At 38.8% G+C, this 20537-nt stretch overlaps 1 protein-coding gene across 1 annotated transcript in view; it reads right to left on the bottom strand.

Annotated features, from left to right (window-relative positions):
* Positions 1 to 17636, bottom strand: part of LOC119495806 (collagen alpha-1(XIX) chain) — a 111196-nt gene extending 93560 nt beyond the window's left edge. Inside the window, exons 1-9 of the mRNA XM_037782617.1 lie at positions 17371 to 17636; positions 14340 to 14462; positions 13429 to 13503; positions 13237 to 13336; positions 6336 to 6459; positions 5977 to 6252; positions 4808 to 4888; positions 3994 to 4113; positions 2143 to 2205 (exon numbers count right to left, since the gene is read on the bottom strand). Of these exons, the coding sequence (XP_037638545.1) occupies positions 2143 to 2205; positions 3994 to 4113; positions 4808 to 4888; positions 5977 to 6252; positions 6336 to 6459; positions 13237 to 13336; positions 13429 to 13503; positions 14340 to 14427 (927 nt within the window). The 5' untranslated portion in view covers positions 14428 to 14462; positions 17371 to 17636. The remainder of the gene's footprint in view (positions 1 to 2142; positions 2206 to 3993; positions 4114 to 4807; positions 4889 to 5976; positions 6253 to 6335; positions 6460 to 13236; positions 13337 to 13428; positions 13504 to 14339; positions 14463 to 17370) is intronic.
* Between the last annotated feature and the right edge of the window lie 2901 nt (positions 17637 to 20537).

Genomic DNA, 20537 nt, shown 5'->3' with positions numbered 1-20537 from the left:
TAATATGATCATAAAAAAAAAAAATATGAGGTGATGTATTTCCTGAGTAAAAACAACGATGGGGTGTTATCATAATCAACTGACTGAGTCAGTTAGTCTTGAATGTCTAGTCCTTGATCAAGTTTCTCCCTTAACTTCATTGATTTAGTGTTCAAGCCTGTAATAGGATTTGATATGAATTTTGTTGTTCAGTAAGCACACAAATGGTGCCAAGTATTGATTTGTTGAAGACCTGAAATTAGATTTCAGGTGCTAACAGTGTGAGCCACTGACTCATAGCACAAGACATGGCTCGCAGAAATAATAGGGGGTAAAAAAAATGGAATGGCCTCCTGAAAATTGCGTTTAAATCATTGTTGAGCATCGTAACACAACAGGCGTGTACTAAGGGTCTTTGGATGGGCTCTTAGGCTTCGGTTCAAAACTAACTCGAGGGATATATCACTATTTGCGAAATACCACATCACGGTGCCTGCTGTACATTTTGTGAAATGTAGAATTGCCTGATACATTCTTGCCCACAGAATATAATCATTTCACTTAGCAGCAAGTAATTAATCACAAGCACCGCCAACACACTCAAAGTGCACATAGACGGACACATTACAGCTTGAGTGCTGATCCCTGCTAGGTCAATTAAGAGTCATTAGAGGCCAATTATAACACATTTACAAATCTGATTAGTACAATCTGGTGCTATACACACAGTTTTGAATATACAATCATATATTCTAGACTAGAAAATGGAAGAAAATAGTTTTTCACATAGCATGTTTAATATAAAAAAGATCTGACTGGTTTGACTGACTATAAAAAATGACACCTAACCATATACAAATCTATCTATCTATTTATCTATCTATCATCCATATACAGTATACAGGAACAAAATGATGATGACTGATGATTATTTACTGACATTGTTGTAATACTTGTCTGCACACATGACAGCTAAATGCAAAACATTAATTTCTTTCTTAATAATCAAGAAGTCTCTATAATTTCTGATTCATTTTACACGGTTTACAATCTCCAGACCAGCAACACCTGGTTGGTGCTGTTTATAGGCTAAACCATGTTGAACACAATGACACATTAACAGTATGAACACTTCATTATGTACACAGCACAACCAAAATACCCCAATTCCAAATTCCCGTGCTGAGCTCTACAGGTACAATGCCTTGCAGGAATGAGTGGTTTTCCAGAAACAAAAGTCATCCTGCATATCTTAATCCCACAGCCACATCATGGTAATTAGGACACTGACCCCAGAAGCCATCTGGTCTTATCATGCATACAGTACCACCACCTGTTCATCCCTATGAGTTCCATTCATAGCCAAATGCATTCTCCCTTGGTTCCTTTCTTAACCTCGCACAGACGGCTATAAGGGGGATTTCATACTCCGAAACGACGTGGCGTGTCTAGGGAAAAATAGCACTTCTTTTGTCTGGCTATTTGGTGGTTCTTTTATGTTTTTTTCTTGTCCTCCAACCAGCACAACACCAACAATTTTCAGTGACTGGGCATTTACAATTCAACCTGTCTATTGAGCTGTCACGGAGAAAGGATACTGATTTTCTAATTCATACACCTCGGGAGATTTGTGAGAAAATTCACCTTGTGAAAGGTAATTGTAAGGTAGCATCTCTGAAGGGGATTGACGGCTGAACATGAACCTTTGTCAGACATCTACAGCAGATATTTGCTTGCTAGGAGAGAGAGAGAGATATTCCATTTCCTCTGACAATGAATTTCTGACAAAGTATAAATTTGTCCTACGGGGACATGCTCTCATTCTTCACATTTAGACCTTGCAACTGTCCTGGAAAACGAATAGTATTGGCCACAGAGAAAAAGTCAAGGTAGCAGTTGAGAGTATCATTTTAGAGCAAAAGTATTGTTATTTACAACATGGGACAAAGCATGGTGGCCTAACATGATCTATGATTCAATGAATGTTTCTGAATTATGTATGACTTACAGTGAACCGTGGATGTTAAACGTGATGCTGCCCACCTACTCAAGTCTAGACTGCAGTGAAAATATTGCATCTCTAACATTCACTTAACCCCTGCGTGTTTCCTGACCAAGCACAAACAAGAGCATATATCAAGATCATAAAAGTGTTGTCCATACCTTGTCTCCTGTATCCCCTTTTTGTCCTAGCAGTCCATCTTCACCTGGAAGACCAGCATCTCCCTGTGCACATAATATACTGTACATTAGTAGGATTAAAAAAAATGTATTCTAATCAAAGACAAAATGTGGCTATTGCTAATGGATTTCTCTTCATCAAACATGAATTGCATAGTGCTACATTTTGTATGAGAACATGAGAACATGCACACTTTGAACCTTTACAATAAAGCACGTTGTTACAGAGTATAAGCTGTTATTAGACTATAAACTTTAGTCTATGGATGTTGCATATGCAGTAATATACAAAAGGCTATGCTTGTTATCACTTCAGTTAGTAATGTTAAATGAAACCATGTTACTGCAGTCTAACGTTATATACATTTTTTCACGCAGTTTAGTTGAATACATATTCTGATTGGTCAATCACGGTGCTCTACGGTCTTTTATTTCTTAATAGCAGACCGTTGCTATGTATAACAGACCGTTGCTATGGACGCAGTTCTGATCTCGGCATCTGAAGGACCATTTTTGTGTCAATAAATTTTGGCGAGGAAAAACTGACAATTTTTTAAGTTAACATGATAATATTACGTTCACGCAAATTCGTTTCAATGCCACTAGGTTATTTAACGCGTTAAAGCTGAAGTAGGCGAGATTGGAGCAAAAATGGTTAAAAAAAGTTGTTTTTATAAAACCGCTATATCGTGACGGTAGTACATGAAACAGGTAAAAAATCATGTGCTTCTGTGTCCTCCGGTGCTCCTGACAGTATCTGCAAGATTTCACATACCGGAGGAAAACAAGCAGTAAGAGCTGATCTGAGGTCTGCTGTCCAGCTGCCGTCTATGAGAGCCGGCTGTCAATCACTCGCGAACTCCGACTAAATGGTCAAACTAGGCAGTGCTGATCAAATGAGAGGGTTTCTGGACAATATTTGTCATTGTTTTGTGTTGTTAATTGATTTCCATTAGTAGATATATATATATATATATATATATATATATATACACACTCATTTGCAAAAGCAAGCATATTTGCCCACAAATCTCCCTTTAAGGTACATATTGAACAGATAAAAAATGTGAGATTAATTTGCGATTAATCACGATTAATGACAATCAATAATCGCGATTAAATATTTGAATCGATTGACAGCCCTACAATAAAGTCATTTCTCAGAAAATACCGTACAGTGTATTCAACAAATGTAAGTCTTGTGATTTCTGAATGAAAAACAGTTCTTGACTCAAGAAGTAAGATGTTTTAACATGAAAATAATTATTTATCAGTAAAACAATGTGGAGGGAATGTACAGAGTCAGAGTCTTACTTGAAAAAAAAGAAGAATCTTATTCTTATTTTAATATCTAAAATGTATTTCTGCATAGCAGCAAAATAGTTTTCTAATCTAGGACTCCATACAGTTGATTTGACCGTTAGTGTATGAAGAGTTGATTTTGTTTGTAATTTACAGGCAAAATGTAAAAATCCTAAAAGGCTGTGTGTGGAGCTGTACCATCTGCTCCCTTCAAAGAGGGTTTGAAGCTTTCAGGTCTCAATTTGCATTTTAAGCTTACATTAATATTTGCAGTTGAAAGAATCTTTTTCCATTTTCATAAATTTATAGCAGGGTGCAGATTTACCATGCTTGAACAGTCTGGGAGAATTATACCTGTGTTTGCTAATGCATTATGGCTACACTACCACCTTTTTGGTATAAATGTCCTTTAACTGGCAGTTCAGTGCCTATAAAGGACGAATACGTGCCGTGTAAATCAGTGCTGGTTCAGTTACAATGGACATTACACTTACTCAATTAGAGGCCCTTGTTGGGTGGAATTGATTGTACCTTTTCAGTTGGACAGTGACATCTGTCATTGGACTGTACGGCCATATGAGACAGCATCTTGGGAAGCTGGGCTGTAACCAGGGGAGGGGAAGTCCCATTAAAGGTCTTCTTGGCTTCACACTGGATCAATACAGAAATTTCACCATTTAGACACCTTACTTTCTCCAAAGTCCACTGTATTGAGTACACTTAACCCGAGGTAAGCTGGGTTTTAGCTGGCATGTATTTTTACATCATGCTGCAAATATAAGACGTGGTAAACTGTGCGGTGAAACTTAGAAAGTACTAAGCAGTGATAAGTCCTTCTCAAGGTTGTGACAATTCCCTCGGAGTAACGTTACACTGACATGACAGCATGCTTATGGAGACATATAATGGAAAGGGGTCAAAGGTCATCTCTCCATTTGGAATCACTGTAACATTAGCTCCTATTGATTCTACGGTGATGGAAGAGCTCTGTTATTAAGTTTCTATCTGGGGACGCGTACCCTTATGGACAAGACCAAAAACGTGTTACACTTTCATTGTCCGATCACAACGCATAGGTTAAAATACAAGATAGTACTGTCTGTTACTGCAGAACACCAAGTACTTTACTAGGTGATTTACTGAAGTACAGTTTTCCGTCTCAGATTTTCAAAGGCAAACATATACTGTACTGTATCTTCTCGTTTATTTCTTTACTTGTGAATGTATTATGTATGATAAATGACAGAAATGTTGTCACAAATTATTACTACTCATTGCTTGTAGTCATTTTATTTACAATAAACAGTGGGTATTATTACTATGGTGAAAAATCATAGCGTGTTACCTTTGGCTCCTGTAGATCACAGCAAGTTTCCATTTCGGCCATATAAGGGTCACAGTAGATTAGAATTTGTTTCACTTCAATCTGTGAAAAAGAGCTTTCATTAAGGGACCATTGCAGCATCATACAACAGTTTCATCATCACATCATGACCCTCTTTTTACTGATAAAGGTCTGCTCTTCCAACACTTTCTCATCCCAACTCATCACATACCGCCGCTTTATCACGCCCCTTGGCATCACTTTATTTTCGGTATCAAAACCACTATAGTTAGGTTTAGCAAAGAACTACAGTACATGGCTGGGATTAAAACTACTACGTTTGTACAGTGAGAATTAAACTGACTGTACAAACAGCTGATTGTAACATGACGCACAACACGATCGATGTCCTGTGATGAAAGCTTTGTGCTTGTTGGACCCATCCACCACCCTTCCTGCCCACCCTGTGTCTTTTCGCTCTTCCTGCTACGTCATCACACTCCAAGCACACTAACTCTGAGTATTTACTGTTGACGCAGATGGGTTTACGCCGTAGTTAATGGAACACCCGGTGCATTTCATACCGGCGCTAAGGGGTGCCGTGTGTGGAGCTATCGAACGCTGATGGCAGTGATAAAGCCTCTGTATTTGACGCCCTGGGAATGAGAACAGGCTGGCTCTTTGCTGGTTAAAACAGTATAATTTGTTGAGTTGTCAGCTGTTGTAGCTTGAAGTCCTAGCATTGCCATTCCTATTGCCAGCAAACCAATTCAAAAACATTTTTTTTTTTTTTAAAAGGCTTCAACTTCTGCATGAATTGCAGCTGCTTCAGAGCAGAACTTGAACCCTGCAGTTTTTCCAGATGTACTGACTTGCATCTTTACAAAGCAAATGGACTAAAAAGTCAGCTGTTAATGCTACTTAAGCTCAGTTCTACTCAGAGGCATTGGGTGAACAAATGGCATAGCTGACCTGATGTTTTTCTAGGGGCAGCTCTGAGAATGAGCCAAACACATAAGACATTTGAGCCACATTTAAAATACATTTTGAAAGCACTGAGAGTGGAAAAATGTATTTGATGATAGTACACTACTGATGGAGATGAGTAACAAAACTACTGCATGAAAACCTGGTAAAGATGTAGCTGAAGAGAAAAAAAATGTTTTTCACAAAGTTTGCGTGGGACATACATCTACAGGTCGTCCATCCTCCACTCGTGTAGTGATGAGAGTGCGCCCACTGGGGTCAACGCTGTCCTTCTCATCAGTCAGTCTCCTTTCTATTAGCTTGCAGTCTATGTAAATGGAGACCATGTTGCTCTGTACAGAAATGCTCAGCTTGTGCCACTGGCGATCAAAAAGGGCATGTAGGTCACGACTCTTAAATGTGTAGCGGAGAGCGATCTTTAGCTGGCCCTGGGAGGAAAACTCCACCACCTTCTTGCCACCGTCAACCACGACTGACACCTGAGAAGCAGAGAAACATCCCATCATATTCCAGCATATTTTAGAAACTGATATGTGACAGTAAAACATACAGTGGGGCCCACCTGACTGCCTCCCGAATGGTCGAATATCTGCCAAAGATACCAGCGGTCTTTTTTTGTAGTTCTTCTTACCCGGAGGATGGTGACAAGGGAGTATTCACTTGAAAGCCCATTTGGAAATATTTCTCTAAAAAAAACATCATATAACATGGTCAGATTCTCTCAGAATATACATATGTTATCATTAAAACAATAAAAAAATGAAAGATGACAGTGTCAAGTGTCATTTCTCAATATTGAACGTAAACTCTTTCAAACCTTTCAGTGGCTGAACAATAAAGCAGCCAATCAACTTCAATGATCAATAAAACATTTCAATATCCTCCCGCTGCTGCAGTCATACACATAAATAAACCTGACAAACTTGATTCCATTTAGCTTGATGAATTGTATACTGACATTGTATACTGACATCCCTGTCTTCCAGATAATGAAAACATGTAGAAATTGATCGAAACTCCCAGAAGCCAATCTTTTACCTCACCGAGATACCATGTGCTACAGTTATAGGGTTATAGATGCCTAGTGCAATGCCGTTATAGGTTTATGTGTATGACCTCAGCTGCTCTGTAAAGTCAAATAACAATGCTGTGTTCACAGCTGAAAATGTGTTCCAACTGAAGCAAACTAGGCAGAGAAAATAGGAAATATATAGGAAAAAACAATATCATATTTCAAATCACACCCACTCTCAGATGAATTTATTCAATAACTCATCTCTCAACCCCACAAGCTTCCTAATTTTATACATTGCATTAAGAAAACATTGTACCCTTCAAAATACTCTAACCCTAGCCCTAACTCCAGACTCAGATTAACAGTCAAACGTGGAAGAGCATAAACATAATAAATCAAGATCAGCAAAAATAATAATAATGCAATGATAAGGTCATTGGGAAGGCAGAGCGCAGCCTGGGGGAGGGAGAGAGAGAGTTTTCTACAGACAGGTTGGAAATTAGTTTTCACTCCAATATATCATCTCCTATTCTCTCAGAGCTTCATACCCTCTTCTATTGTGTCCCTTGAATTCTTTGAGATTTCGGTGTAAACGGTACATGACTAAAATGATAAATACACCAAGTTAAAGCTCCCGAAGAAATGCCTCTTTGAGAGGCCAAGGGCTGGGGAGGTTATTTGTTGCCGAAGGGCTAAAGGACTATTTCAGCTGCAAATCAATATGAAAAGTGGCAGGGCAATTTATAAAAATGAGGATTTATAAAATAAATTCAACACAGAATATTTCCATGCTGCATGTACGGTAGCTGCTTGTACATAATGTGTTACACATTATTATAATAGGCACGGAGTAAAAAATGTAAAAGAGAACACCAAGAGCTGCATCTTATGGAACATAATAAATGTAAGCAGGTTTAATATAACGGAGATACTCTGCAAAATACTGTTTTCTGTTAGAAGCCCTGGAGTCCACACCCTTCATTACAAAGTCTCCAACCAAGTCTGCTCTTATTTCAAAACATGGTCTGTCTACAGGGCGGCACACTTGATCTCTGATGGCCCAGAGGGTTCAAGTTCTTGACCTCGCGTTGAGTACCATCTGTGGCTAAATGGGCTAAACCTGGAGCTCAGTGTCGGTTGGTTTGAACACTGTTTTTCTGACTCTTTGGAAAAACGCTACTCTGCATTTTTAAAGTAAGTGATAATGAGTGAAGGAAAAGGATCTGCATTCATCTTCTCTGCTCTTATGCTACAACTCTAACACACCTTTAATAATTAGTTGTCAACTATTAAATTAATCGCCAACTATTTTGATGATTAATTAATCGGCTTCAATAATTTTTATGAAATAAAAAGCCAAAATTCTCTGATTCCAGCTTCTTAAATGTGAATATTTTCTGGTTTCTTTACTCCTCTATGACAGTAAACTGAATATATTTGAGTTGTGGACAAAACAAGACATTTGAGGACGTCATCTTGGGCTTTGAAAAACACTGATCGACATTTTTCACTATTTTCTGACATTTTATAGACCAAACAACTAATCAATTAATCGAGAAAATAATCGTCAGATTAATCGAAAATTAAAATAACTGTTAGTTCCAGCCCTAATTCAGTTTATATATAACTAATTTACATTGGCAAACTTTTGGAAAAAACGATTGATTACATTCAATAACAATATTTCGTTCCAATGCAAGTTGTGTGTGATGTTTTTATACTACAGGGCTGGATTCTTCAATGTGAAGTAGCCGGGCCTGCTTCCAAGCCAAATTACTGAAACAGCCACAGCAGTAAGGAAGAGCAAAAAAGAAATCTTGAGTGACATGTGCAAAAGTACTTTATATTATAAAATAGTGCACATCCATAGCAATAATCAGGAGAAGCACAAAAGATCACAGAGCTTCCACAAGAGCTATAATCACAACTCGTTCCATTTTTATAAAGAACGACCCTGAGCTTTCTGGAAACTATCACCCCTCGTGGAAAATGTCTTTGCATATTGCTTGGCTGGCACTACTCCTTGTATAATCAGGGACAATGGTTTGACAGAATGTCACAGCAACACTACCGGTCTGGTAGAGAATCTCCCGGAAGCGGCTTTAGTGTCCCGTCTTGTAAGAAATCCTATCCAGGAGGATTCTCTAAACGAGTCAGAGGAATCAGATTGCTGTAGCTGAAACAATCAAACCGCAAATGTTAGCCTTGTTGGCTCACATCCCGATCACTGACACTCAATCCTCCAACAGATCAAAGTGGCCTCAACCATGGCAGTTTATACGCTGAACGCATCATTCATGCTAGCGAGGACTAAAACTGCCTCTCAGCGTGACTCCCCCTTTCCTGTTTAAATGTGGAAGTGCTATGTTTGCCAGCGTGATAGAAGACTGCAACTGATCAAGCCAAATTAAATGAACGCCTGTGATCTGGAAGAAGGATATCTTGCCAGCGAAGAGACGTTATACAGCTGAGTGTGTAGCTGAGAGGTGTGAGACTGCTATGTTATCATCAATCCAGTGTAAATAAGGGTTTCTCTGCATGCGTACATAATGGAGAGATAACACGCCGATAGCAACAAGCCACCAATAACAGACAAACATTTTCAAAAGTGTGTGATCTGCCACCGTGACTACATGCTGTAAAAATTAATTCAGAGTCATTTGTTACCCCCGATCAAACTGGAATTGTTTACCAAAACGTGCAGCTGTTCATTGATACTGTCACTGTCACTGTCACAACAGAACTGCTGCTAAGACTATCAAACAAGTTATCACGGCGGCTGCCCTTTGTTGACCCTCTATTCCTGTCTTCAGCCGATGCCCTCACACTTTCCCACGAGTCCCAGTCACCTGACTCACGTTCCTCAATCCCCAATTACCCCCAACAGTATTATCACAGCCCATTTCCACCTGATCCTGTGCCAGATCGTCATTCATGCCTTTGCTTTCCAGCCTCTTCAACCTGAACCTAACTCTGTACCTGTACCTTTTACCTGTTGCATTCCTTCCTGTCAACCTGTGGACTCTCAGCTACTTCTGTTCGGACTTGCTGCCTTTGCCTGTAAGCCTTTGTATCATCATTTTACCATTAATAATCACTGATCTATTAAAAGAGAACAAACTAAATAAGAAAAACATTTTATACATCTGTTTAAACACCCTGCATCAACAAAAATATCCTATATTTTACGAAAAGCCAATGCTGGACACGTTGGATAACACTCTACATATCAAAGGGCAATGGGAACTGGAGCTGAATACAATAGTGGACGATGACAACTGATGTCACAGGGGGGTTGGCAGCCAGCTATGGAACGAATTTGATCGGAAGGTTAAAATGTTGGCTCTTTAAAAAACAATCCTACCAACAAATCCTGGAGAAACTGTGGTGGTCGGTGACCATACTCGTATATATATTTTGTGATTGCCTGAAAATACAAACATTTGGACCTTTCCCTAGACCCGCTATTGCCTGAACACCTGTTTAACACAGACCAGTGTTAAATACTGCATATTTTGTTGATGGTTGCATGAAAAATAATTACTAACCCTGCCACGATTGTTCAATGGCTACAAAAAGTCAAACATGTTTACATGATGGAACCAGCCCAGCTACAACTGCCTATTTTTATAAGGAGATGGACATCAGGTATTGACCACATTAGTAAGGAATCTTGCACTTTGTTTTGATGTATAATTTATGTAGGAATATGTATAGGTAGATGGGTTTGTGTTCTACTTCTGTACGGTGTTATTTCATCTTTATTAAGTGTAGCCCAATCTCAAGGTGATTTTGTTTCACAATATTAATTGCCTTTTAATGTGTGATAATGGCAATAAAGTAAAAAAATAAACAACCACTGAACAGTTCCTGTCTGCCTGGTTGTCTGCATTTGAGTCCTTTTCTTTGCTGCCTAGCCTGACAGCACACACCCCGTGAGACAAATTACAGTCCCTGGATGTGGATTTGACAGTAAATATAGGTGAGTTAAAGCACTTCAAGCTGCTAGGATGTGTGAGGTCGTAGGCTAAAAGGCCATTGACGTCAACGTATATGGTTGTATCATATATTTCTGAACAGAAAATCAGAAAATAAAGACAAGCACTGTATTTTCTATAAATAATTTAGATGCTTATGACTTAAAAAAAAAGAGTGAGTCAGCTATACAGTATTGATTGCAAGTAAACCTATATGATTAATTAGCTGACACGATGGTTACAAACCACTTAAGCCACAGATTGATAAACAAACAAACCCTGGCGATTTGATACACTATATCTCAGCCTCAGTGGCTCCTTTGTATCTACACCGTATGCTACATTTTACATCTATATATGATATGAAAATAGCTTACTGCATCCCATTGAACATTTTACTTGTTACTTGTTGATGATAGTTAGCATTCCGGTCACACAAATCACATTATGAGACATTGTGGTCCCATTCAAAGGAAGGATTAATTCCATTCCCATTTCAAAATGAGCGATGACTAATGTTGTTTTGTGCTGAGCTTCATACCGCCAATGTTATTTGACTTAATCTTTAAGACTAGAAATAAACAAACAGGACATAGAATTTTCAAGGTGCAGCTGACAGAAAGCACAAATAAGTCTAAATATGTATAAAGACGAGTGTGCATTCGACCTTTTATCCTTGGGTATGTTTTGTTTTGCAAAACAAGGATTACAATGCATGTAAAATAGATGTAAAAACGGTAGTCCAATGAGGCTGCTTGTTGCAAATTACACGTAAAGAAAAAGGAAACCACTCACGGATCTTATTTTGTTGAACAGTTAAAGAAAGAAAAAGCACAAACAAGTAATTGCAGCACCGTGCTTCAATTCTGTGTGAACATGTTTTGAATACATGTTGCATTTTGTAGGGCAATGTCTCACCTCACACAAATGTTCCTTAGAGTGTGTCAGCTCTGATCTACGCACCATAATGCGTACTGTGCCAAGGAGCTGGCAGAACATTAGCCAGATCTAGAGAGTCGACCTGAGCATCTATTGCTGCAATATCCTGCGAGTAAAGTGAGCAATGTTTTAGTGGCTGTGGCGGGGGCAGAGGGGCCTCCTGCTTCGTGCAATTGCCCTCGCTTTCCTTCCTCAGCTGACATGCAGTATCACCTGTCAAAGTACTTAGATAATTGGATATGAGAGGGATCGCAGTCTCGCCACTATAACCAATGACACTGTCAGCAGTGTCATTGAGAAGCAGCATCTTCTTGCACTATGGGCCCAGACTGAGGGAAGGGCTGAGGTAAATATATTTTCGGCTGGAACAGGGAAGCAGATCACAAATCACCTGGCTCTAAGATCCTTCCACCTCGCCAGAGAGAGAGTGGCAGTAAATGTTTACAGTCGCGTGTCATGTAAAAATGCTAAAAATATCCTCCCCTCCCGGAAGAATGACACAGTGTTCTCTTTCACTGTTACAACTTCAGGACACGAAACAATAAACATCTCAAAATACTTATTTTATTTTATCCAAAACAGCACTGTAAAGCCAAGCTCGGCAACCCTTACAGGTTCATATGTGCCACTGGTCTTTCTTGATACAAGTGATGGTGCTAAAGTGTAATAGGCCTTTACATATTATATAAAAAATCAAAATCCCCACTATATCATCATATTAGCATAAAGGTGAAGTCACAGAGCGGTCTCACCATTTGACCGAGGGAATAAAGGTCTTCAGTAAATGGCACCTCAGTGTGTCATTTATGTAGTTATTTTAATATTCCTGTCTTATTATACGCACTTTTTTCCATTCCTTTATGTCCCACTTTTCGCCCTTAGGAGATTTCTAGAATAAACGCAATATATATTAATTCTGTTGAAATTATTCCCTGTCTAACAGCTCACCTCACAGCTTGCCCTTATTAGCCAAGGCAAATGGAACTATTGCTCTGAGCATGGTATATCTGGGTTGCCTCAAATCAGTCCTTTCATGAAATCCAGTTATGGCTCCACTGTTTTTTTTTCCCCTACAATATCACCAGATCTGAAGGAAAGCAAGCTTAAACCCTCATCATGTTCTGCACAGCAGAGATCTATAATAGCAGTAATATTTTGGCATTTTTCACCATATCATGTGGTCTTGCAATATTTGAGTTGAAATATTCAGAACCGGTACATGACGGAGAAAAATAGTAATAGCCTAGGTGTTAATCCAAATGAACACTGCAGTTTAATACTGTTCATAGCCTCGGCCACACATGAGTGACTGCATCTTATAGTGTGCTTTCATTGTGTTTCTGTTCAATAGCAAGAGCATGAGAGTGGTAGAAATGAAGCAGCATATAGGGAGACTATTTACAGGGTCATGGCTGTCTGTCTGAGTTATCCTCAAATGTTATGAAGGAACCAGAGTACGACATCTGAACCGAAACGATGCAGAAAATAAACACATATGCACGCTAGCACACACACACAAGGACTCTACTCACTTCGTTGGCTTAATGAGCGGACTGCTTCCTAAACGATATGACGGCAGGTCCTCTGTGATCGTTCCCTTTCGGAGAAGAAACTTTTCTGTGAGATCAAATCCTGTGAACAGGTTTACAGCGTGTCACTAGATTTAAACAAGCAAAGTGTTGACTCATTCACAAAGCACTTGTGTTCGTTCAAATCAAACTTACCTGTGATTTCCAGGGGACGATCTAAGACGTCAGAAAACCTGTAGTCCTCTACGCTCAGAGGGGGACATGAGCCATCTAGAGGAAAGCCACAGAGAAGTTGGTTGTGCCGGGTACAGACATTAATTTGTATTTTGAAGCAGTTTTGACAAGTATTACAGAAGAGAAGACGATAAATTGAATCACAAATTCATTTCCACGGTGCATTTCTTTTCATTTGACAAACAAAACTTCGACATCAGAGCAGAACATCAATTCACTTCATTTGTAAAACTTTAGTTTAAACTAAATAAAATAACCAACCGAGACAAGACTCTGGGATGTAATTAAGAGGCGAGCCTAGATCTGCTTTACCGAAAATTAAATGGAGATTGACTTTATGAATACCGATAGTCCCATAACATTTTTACAAGTCTAAAGTCTTGGCTCAAGCTGCCACACTCTCAGTCTTTCCCAAACATATAAAGTGGATTCCCCATATAATGGCATTACGAAAGGTGGTTTGACATTGTAAATAAATTGTGGACAATAAATGTTTTTTAAAATTTGTAAAACATAAATATAAAGAGATTTTGAAACATTATGCTTAGCTTAACAAGAGTATGGATATGTTACCATTTGCACATGGATTTTGGATGCAATCTAAAGTTGTAATACATGATTATATAAAGGCAAACTAAAGCCTTTTAATCACAGAACAGTTGACTGTAGATCTATCTGCTATATGTGCACCATATGTTCTTTACCTCGACATTAATGAGAGATAATTTCTGTTTATAGATTAAAGCGTGTCTGCTTTATGTTGATACGGACACTTAAGAGAAAGACAGCAACTGATACTTTCCAAAATGGCACTCCACTGTTGAAAGACAGAAGTTACTGGACAACAAGTTGAGGACAACAAACACACGTACCTGTTCGCTCACTCACTGCCATTCCAAAAGTGCAAGGAATGAAATTTACAGTCCAAAGGAAAGCAGTCCATCTTAACAAGCAAATCATGGCTCTGACACCAGAAAGCAGTCCCACTTGAAAACCTGGATGCAAACAGAACAGTTTTAATTTACAATTATGTTCAATTCAATCTTAATACTTGGTCAAATTGAAATAAATAATGAAACACGTCTTGCGCTAATCTTAATTAAACATTTTTCCGCATGCAAGTGACAACAAAGGTAGAGCTAATAGACGAACCTTAAAAGCAAACAATGATGCTCTACTGATTTTCATTAGAAACCTGCTATTCTGCTGGGTGCAACAGAAACTTTGACTTGGATTTACTCAGCCAGTCTAGCACTGAAACAATCTGGTGTCTGTTTGATCGCTAAGCACACTTAGACGGTTAAAACTTCAGATGTCCCTTCTTTTATCTGGCTGCAATCATACCTCACAGTGTTCTATTAATTGTTATCAAATCTGGGCTTTTCATTCTTAAGATTATGTGCAAGTCTTGTTATCGTGAAATTGAATTTTAGCTGCAAATCATATCTGACTGTATTAAGACCCGGCTCTCATGTCCACTTGTGTGTCCCTAAAGCCTCTCTTGAGTGTTTATGTAAAGTCACTCAATCTGGAGAATGCACTTCTGAGTCCTTCGTTCATTAGTTTTCATGAACAGCTGCCATACAGTGACGAATGGAGACGTCTATACTGCAGCTAAATCATTATACCCTAAGCAATGTTTATGTTAAGGTTTCGGTTTGCTAACTATAGCGAGCCAAGCTGCCTCTTGGACTCCATGGACAGTTTGCAATTCATTAGGTCAGTATGTCATCACCACAGATTAGCTGTGGATCTGTGCTGATGGTAATCTTCACAATCTACAACAAGATGAAGACAACGAAACAGGGAGATATTACTACGTCAGATGTTGATCTAAATGCAGTATATTGCATGTTAGAACGATAAAAGTTGGCAAGTTTAAGCAGTTTTCATCATTATTTTACTCTGAATTTATTATCTATATTCCAAATTAAGTTCACAGTAGTGAGTCATTGTATGAGAAGTTCAATACATGACTGTGTTTTCTTTTGTCTGGCTTTAGTCACAATGCCAAAGCCTTGATCTTTGTTTCTGTAGTACTCTGTTAGCACTCTGTTGTGTTTTGATCTGTTAGCTGTCAGCAGTGTCTTGTTCAAGGACGTCGCATGCGAGGGATCAAACCTGGAAACCTCCAGTTACAAGCGAGTCTCTTAAGCTATTTGACTGCAGTGCCAAACCAAAATCTTCTGCATTACTCTCATGCCACTGCAAAGAAGGCAATAACTTTTTTTCAGGGCAGAGTCATCCTGGATGGTAAGAGTCTGTTGCAAAGTAAAGTCAATCAATTTTAGCTCGACTATTCCAACTCAAACTAAACACTTTCAGTAACTTCTGGATTGCTTTGCCTGCCGAAATATAGTGATGATGACTGAACACAAAAAGAAAAAGAAAGAAGTTGTTGTTAGTTTTCGAGGACTTTCCAACAGAAGCCCACAAACACATACTCTAGGCTTGACACAGAATAAATACATGTAAAATTTTGATTTTGTGATTATTCTCTTAAAACAAGAGAACGGGTCACATATGTCCATCAATCCTACAAAGTGGCAAATCATAACTCATACATGCTTTTGTCAGTACCTGGAATGTAGTTAGCTGTAATCCCGTTACAAAGACTATAATCCCTCCTTGCTGGTGCACATTCATCTATTCCCACTGGTGGAAGAAATGACTGAAGACAGAGCCGAGCACTGAACTTGACCTCCACACTCCACACACCCAGAATACAGCCACAAGACACATTAACTTAATTTATATGCCCAGTCTCCCAAAGTGTGACCAACATTATTTTTCATGATACTCTCCTTCCTTTACTGCCTTGCTGTCTTATCCAAATTAATCTTAGCCACAATGATTAATTCCCACTCATGCTGCAAGCACTTGTGCCTTCTCCCACTGGATCATAAAGTTTTTGCATGCAGGCCTAGGGCATCATGGCGCTTGGGGATGAAGTGACCGTGACCACTTACAACTACAACCATGCATGGGCTGTAGACAAGCAGCACTACAGAGGTATCACATTCCTTGTCTGTGCAATGTAAGTCCCGTCATTTCTGCAAATGCATGCGGCTCTTAAAGCCTGCAGTCACTCTCTACATCTCTTTACATGACTGATTTTTGTATAGGAGTTTAATTGGCACTTTTAAGACCACACCTCATGGAGTTTAGTGTACAGCACCAACTGCATGGATTTCTAAATTTCTAAATTGACAGTATCTATTTTTTGTAGGCTACTATCACACAGTTTTGAGAGAGGTGGAAAGTGAAGTTACTCTACTACATGCAGCTCTTAAAGCCTGCAGTCACTCTACATCTCTTTACATGACTGATTTTTGTAAAGGAGTTTAATTGGCACTTTTAAGACCTCATGGAGTTTAGTGTACATCTGCATGGATTTCAATCCTACATTTGGCAGAGTATCTATTTTTTTGTAGGCTATACTATCACACAATTTGAGAGAGGTGGAAAGTGAAGTTACTCTACTATGTCTCTCTCTCCATCATTCATTCAGACACTTTCAGTGAATGACAATCACTGAAAACGCGTCAATATTCAAAAGGAGCGTGTTTCTCTGCGCGACAGCCGCTGATTGGCTGCGTGTTGTTCTTTATTAATTCTTAATTATTACGTTATTATGAAGCGGTTTGTTCTTCTTTTCCCGGAACATTTCTCCACTTTTCTGGTTTAACAAGTGATGCAATACAGACGGCACATGCCTTCTGCTGCAGAGCTGCAAATTAGTCAGATAATAAGCTGATCATAAGGAGCGTGTCCAGCTTTTACGCACAAGGAAGACACTTTAACACCGAGCAAAAGACGCGCACAAAGGAGTCCGTTATAAAGCGGTTTATAAAGCACATTTTTTTATTTAAATTACTGCGAAATTAATCTGAGTCTACTTACAGTTGAGTGAGAAAGTTTTCCCTCTTAAGGCAGAAACAAAGAAAAAGCCGCGAAAAGAGAAGTAGAATCCATGTGTGATTACGATCAGATGTGATTCCGGATTCCAGGACTTGGAAATAAAAGTCAGTGTGGTGTGGTGTGTGTGTGGATCGCCTGCTGGATCGCAGTCCTTATTAGTTGCACCGAGTGGCCCTCCCACTCTGTCATTATTACTGAAATGCTCTGACAGAGAGACTTCAGCAAACACTGAAAGCTTTCATATTAGGAGGGAGAAATAATAAATGCCCTGCAGGGGGTTTTCATAGAAAACAAACTCTCCTGTTTGATTCGACCAGGTGTGGGAATTAAACACTGATGTATTATTATCATCGCATCACAATGTCTGAATAGAAAAATTCATATGGATTTGAATAGCCTTTAAGGTGACTTTTTTTGTGTGTTATTAGCAAGCTTAAAAAGTAAATATCAGAACAATAAAAAAAAAGATTAATCTTGATACATTAATACCTGTCTATTCAAGTTTCAAGTTTATTTGTCATATGCATTTAAAAGTACAGTGTACAGTGAAATGCAATGAAATGCATTTTACCCTGGCTCTCTCTCACCCCTTAAAATCTATATTAAAAAAAAGATTAATCTTGATACAATAATACCTGTCTATTCATCACATAACACCTCACAATATTATACATGTATACAGATCCAACATAATAACTCAGCTGTAAAGGCTTACAGCAACATACTCCATACTATTTTTGTCAGGGTGCCATGTGGCAATACTGCTATGTGGAAGCCAATAACATTTTCACATGCAGGTTTAGCTTATTTCCTCCATTATCCACTGACTCATGTTGGAAATGTGCCACATCCATATTGTATTGCTTTTGAAACTAACTGAAGGTTAAAGCTCAGGTACTTTGTCCCCCTAAGTTTTTGTTGAAACAGCACGCCAACAGTTCAAGACACCACAGAAACAGGTGTTGAGGCTGCACACACACATAACTGTTTAGACAGATGATTTCAATGCACCCTCCCCCTCACCACAGGGACACACAGGCGTACTTTTCAGTCTTGTGATGAAAGAAACAAAGAGAGAAAATGGTTTAAAGAGCAACTAAAGATTGAAGCAGATGGCTATACAGTAAGTCTTTGTTGAAACATAAGCATTGAATTATTTCGGGGGTCTTTCTGTACTTCTTTTGTTTTTGAGTGAGGACTGAAAAGTGTTGGCAGCTGATTAATCACTGTCTGTCTCACAATATAACACAGGAAAAGAAGAGCTATCCTTACTTTTCTGTTACTGGACATTTTGTTAAAAAAAACAAACAACACTTTTGAGCAAATTGACTTGTCTTTTCAGCTGAAATGTCACTGTGACGTAAACTCGACACTAGCTGATGTATTTATTTTTACTCAGTCCCAGGATCTATATCATCCCTAGTGTTCTCTGGAGTCTGGTTAATTCATGCCCTCAGTATTGGCTCTCATTTCACTAGCAGCTCATTAGAGCCTTTTTTCCAACTAACAATGGATTGATAACAAGGTTGTGCAGGCGTTTAGAGGGACAGTTTCTCCATTCAACAAGAAGGATACCCTCTCCATCTGCAATCAGCTTCTTTTACAGTACACTGAATCATTTCTTTAACGTGACATACAGGGATTCCAAGCCTCTCTTCAAGATCTACAACTCTTCAACTTTTCTTCGAGGCAAAATACTTGAAATAAAGCCGGTTCACTGTGAGGTCTGTTAACTCTGAAAAGAAACCATGTCCCAGTTTTCCATGAAATGAAATTTTCTTCACCTCTGTTGTATTGGGGTGGCAACAGAAGTCTCAGCGGTGGATAAATCCAAATAAAAAAGAAACAAACTGAATGGCTCGGTACCACTAGGAAAATGTGAGGTGTGTTTTTGTTATTTGGGTGAACTGACCCTTTAAGGTTAGGGCAAGATTGAGGCCATGGTGAAATAATGAAAATGGTATGGCGCCTTGATGGCCCAGCAGGCTATACATCGTGTACCATTTAACAGCAACTTCACATGTGCCCTTAAAAGACTCTACATTAGTCAGTAGTGGGCGTTTAAGGTCTGTGTTTATTGCTCCTTAAAATGCATCTGACTGGTCCATGGTGCAACATGATAAAAGCTAAATTTAAATTAGTGAATTCAAACAATATCTTTTCGTATAAAGAAAGTAATGTAATTTAGAGATACTGACAGAGCAAATTTTCTCCTATAACAAACATAAGAGTGGTATTTGGGGACTGCATCATCTACAGTTTGACATCACGGTCAGTGCATCACCTAAACTCATGTTCCTTTGCTGTCACTATATAGATAGAGTGTGTGTCGGCGCAAAACAGGTGACAAATGCAGCCCACCAAGTGCTGCATCAAGGTAAGTGTTCCTAGCACACCTAACTGGAGTGACATCTTATAAACTCCAAGGTCCTCAAAGCTGTCAGTGGACTCTAAAATACCCTGGAGATGACTGTTGTTTGAGAAATATTCTGTGAAAGTAGTCATACAAGAATGGACAACACTGAGGAAAACCAAAGTCAGTTGTGCAAAATAGGGAAATTAAATTGTAATTTAATGCACCAAAAATAGTTTTATGAATAAGTCTTGATGTCAAATAGATTGTTTTTTCCAATAAATATTACATTGTCAACTAATATAGAATGAGTTCATTAGTTGTTATTCATGTAATATCTGGATTCCTGACTTTAGTTCATTGTTGGCCTGACCTGAAACCTTTAATTTTTAAGAATGAGATGATATTTTTGACAAAATCCGACATATTCTGCTTCATTATCTTCATCTGGAACATATTCCTCTACTCACAGTGTTGTGAAAAGCCATGCTGTTGCTTGGTCGCTGCTCTCTGGGCGAAGACAGAGTGAGTGGGCGTTGTGTGCCAAACCTGTGTGAAAAAAGGGTGAAATTCTATAATTTGTTAGCTTGAATTTCAGGGTTGTGCTCCGCTTGTACTATCCTTCAAATCCTCACTAAATCCTCCATGCTGTCAAAAGTTTTCAGGGCATTTCTTTGCCAGTTCCAATGAAAACATCTCAGTGAGGTCTGCTATCCGGGGTAACCACGACATTGTTGTCGAAAAGACACACTGCTGTTGATTTCTTTTTTAATGGTGCTCAAATTAAATTCCCTTC

The sequence above is a fragment of the Sebastes umbrosus genome, chromosome 10 (genome assembly GCF_015220745.1).
Source record: "Sebastes umbrosus isolate fSebUmb1 chromosome 10, fSebUmb1.pri, whole genome shotgun sequence".
Classification (NCBI taxonomy): domain Eukaryota; kingdom Metazoa; phylum Chordata; class Actinopteri; order Perciformes; family Sebastidae; genus Sebastes; species Sebastes umbrosus.
The sequence above is the reverse complement of the archived record's forward strand: the minus strand, read 5'-3'. Positions and strand labels throughout refer to the sequence as shown.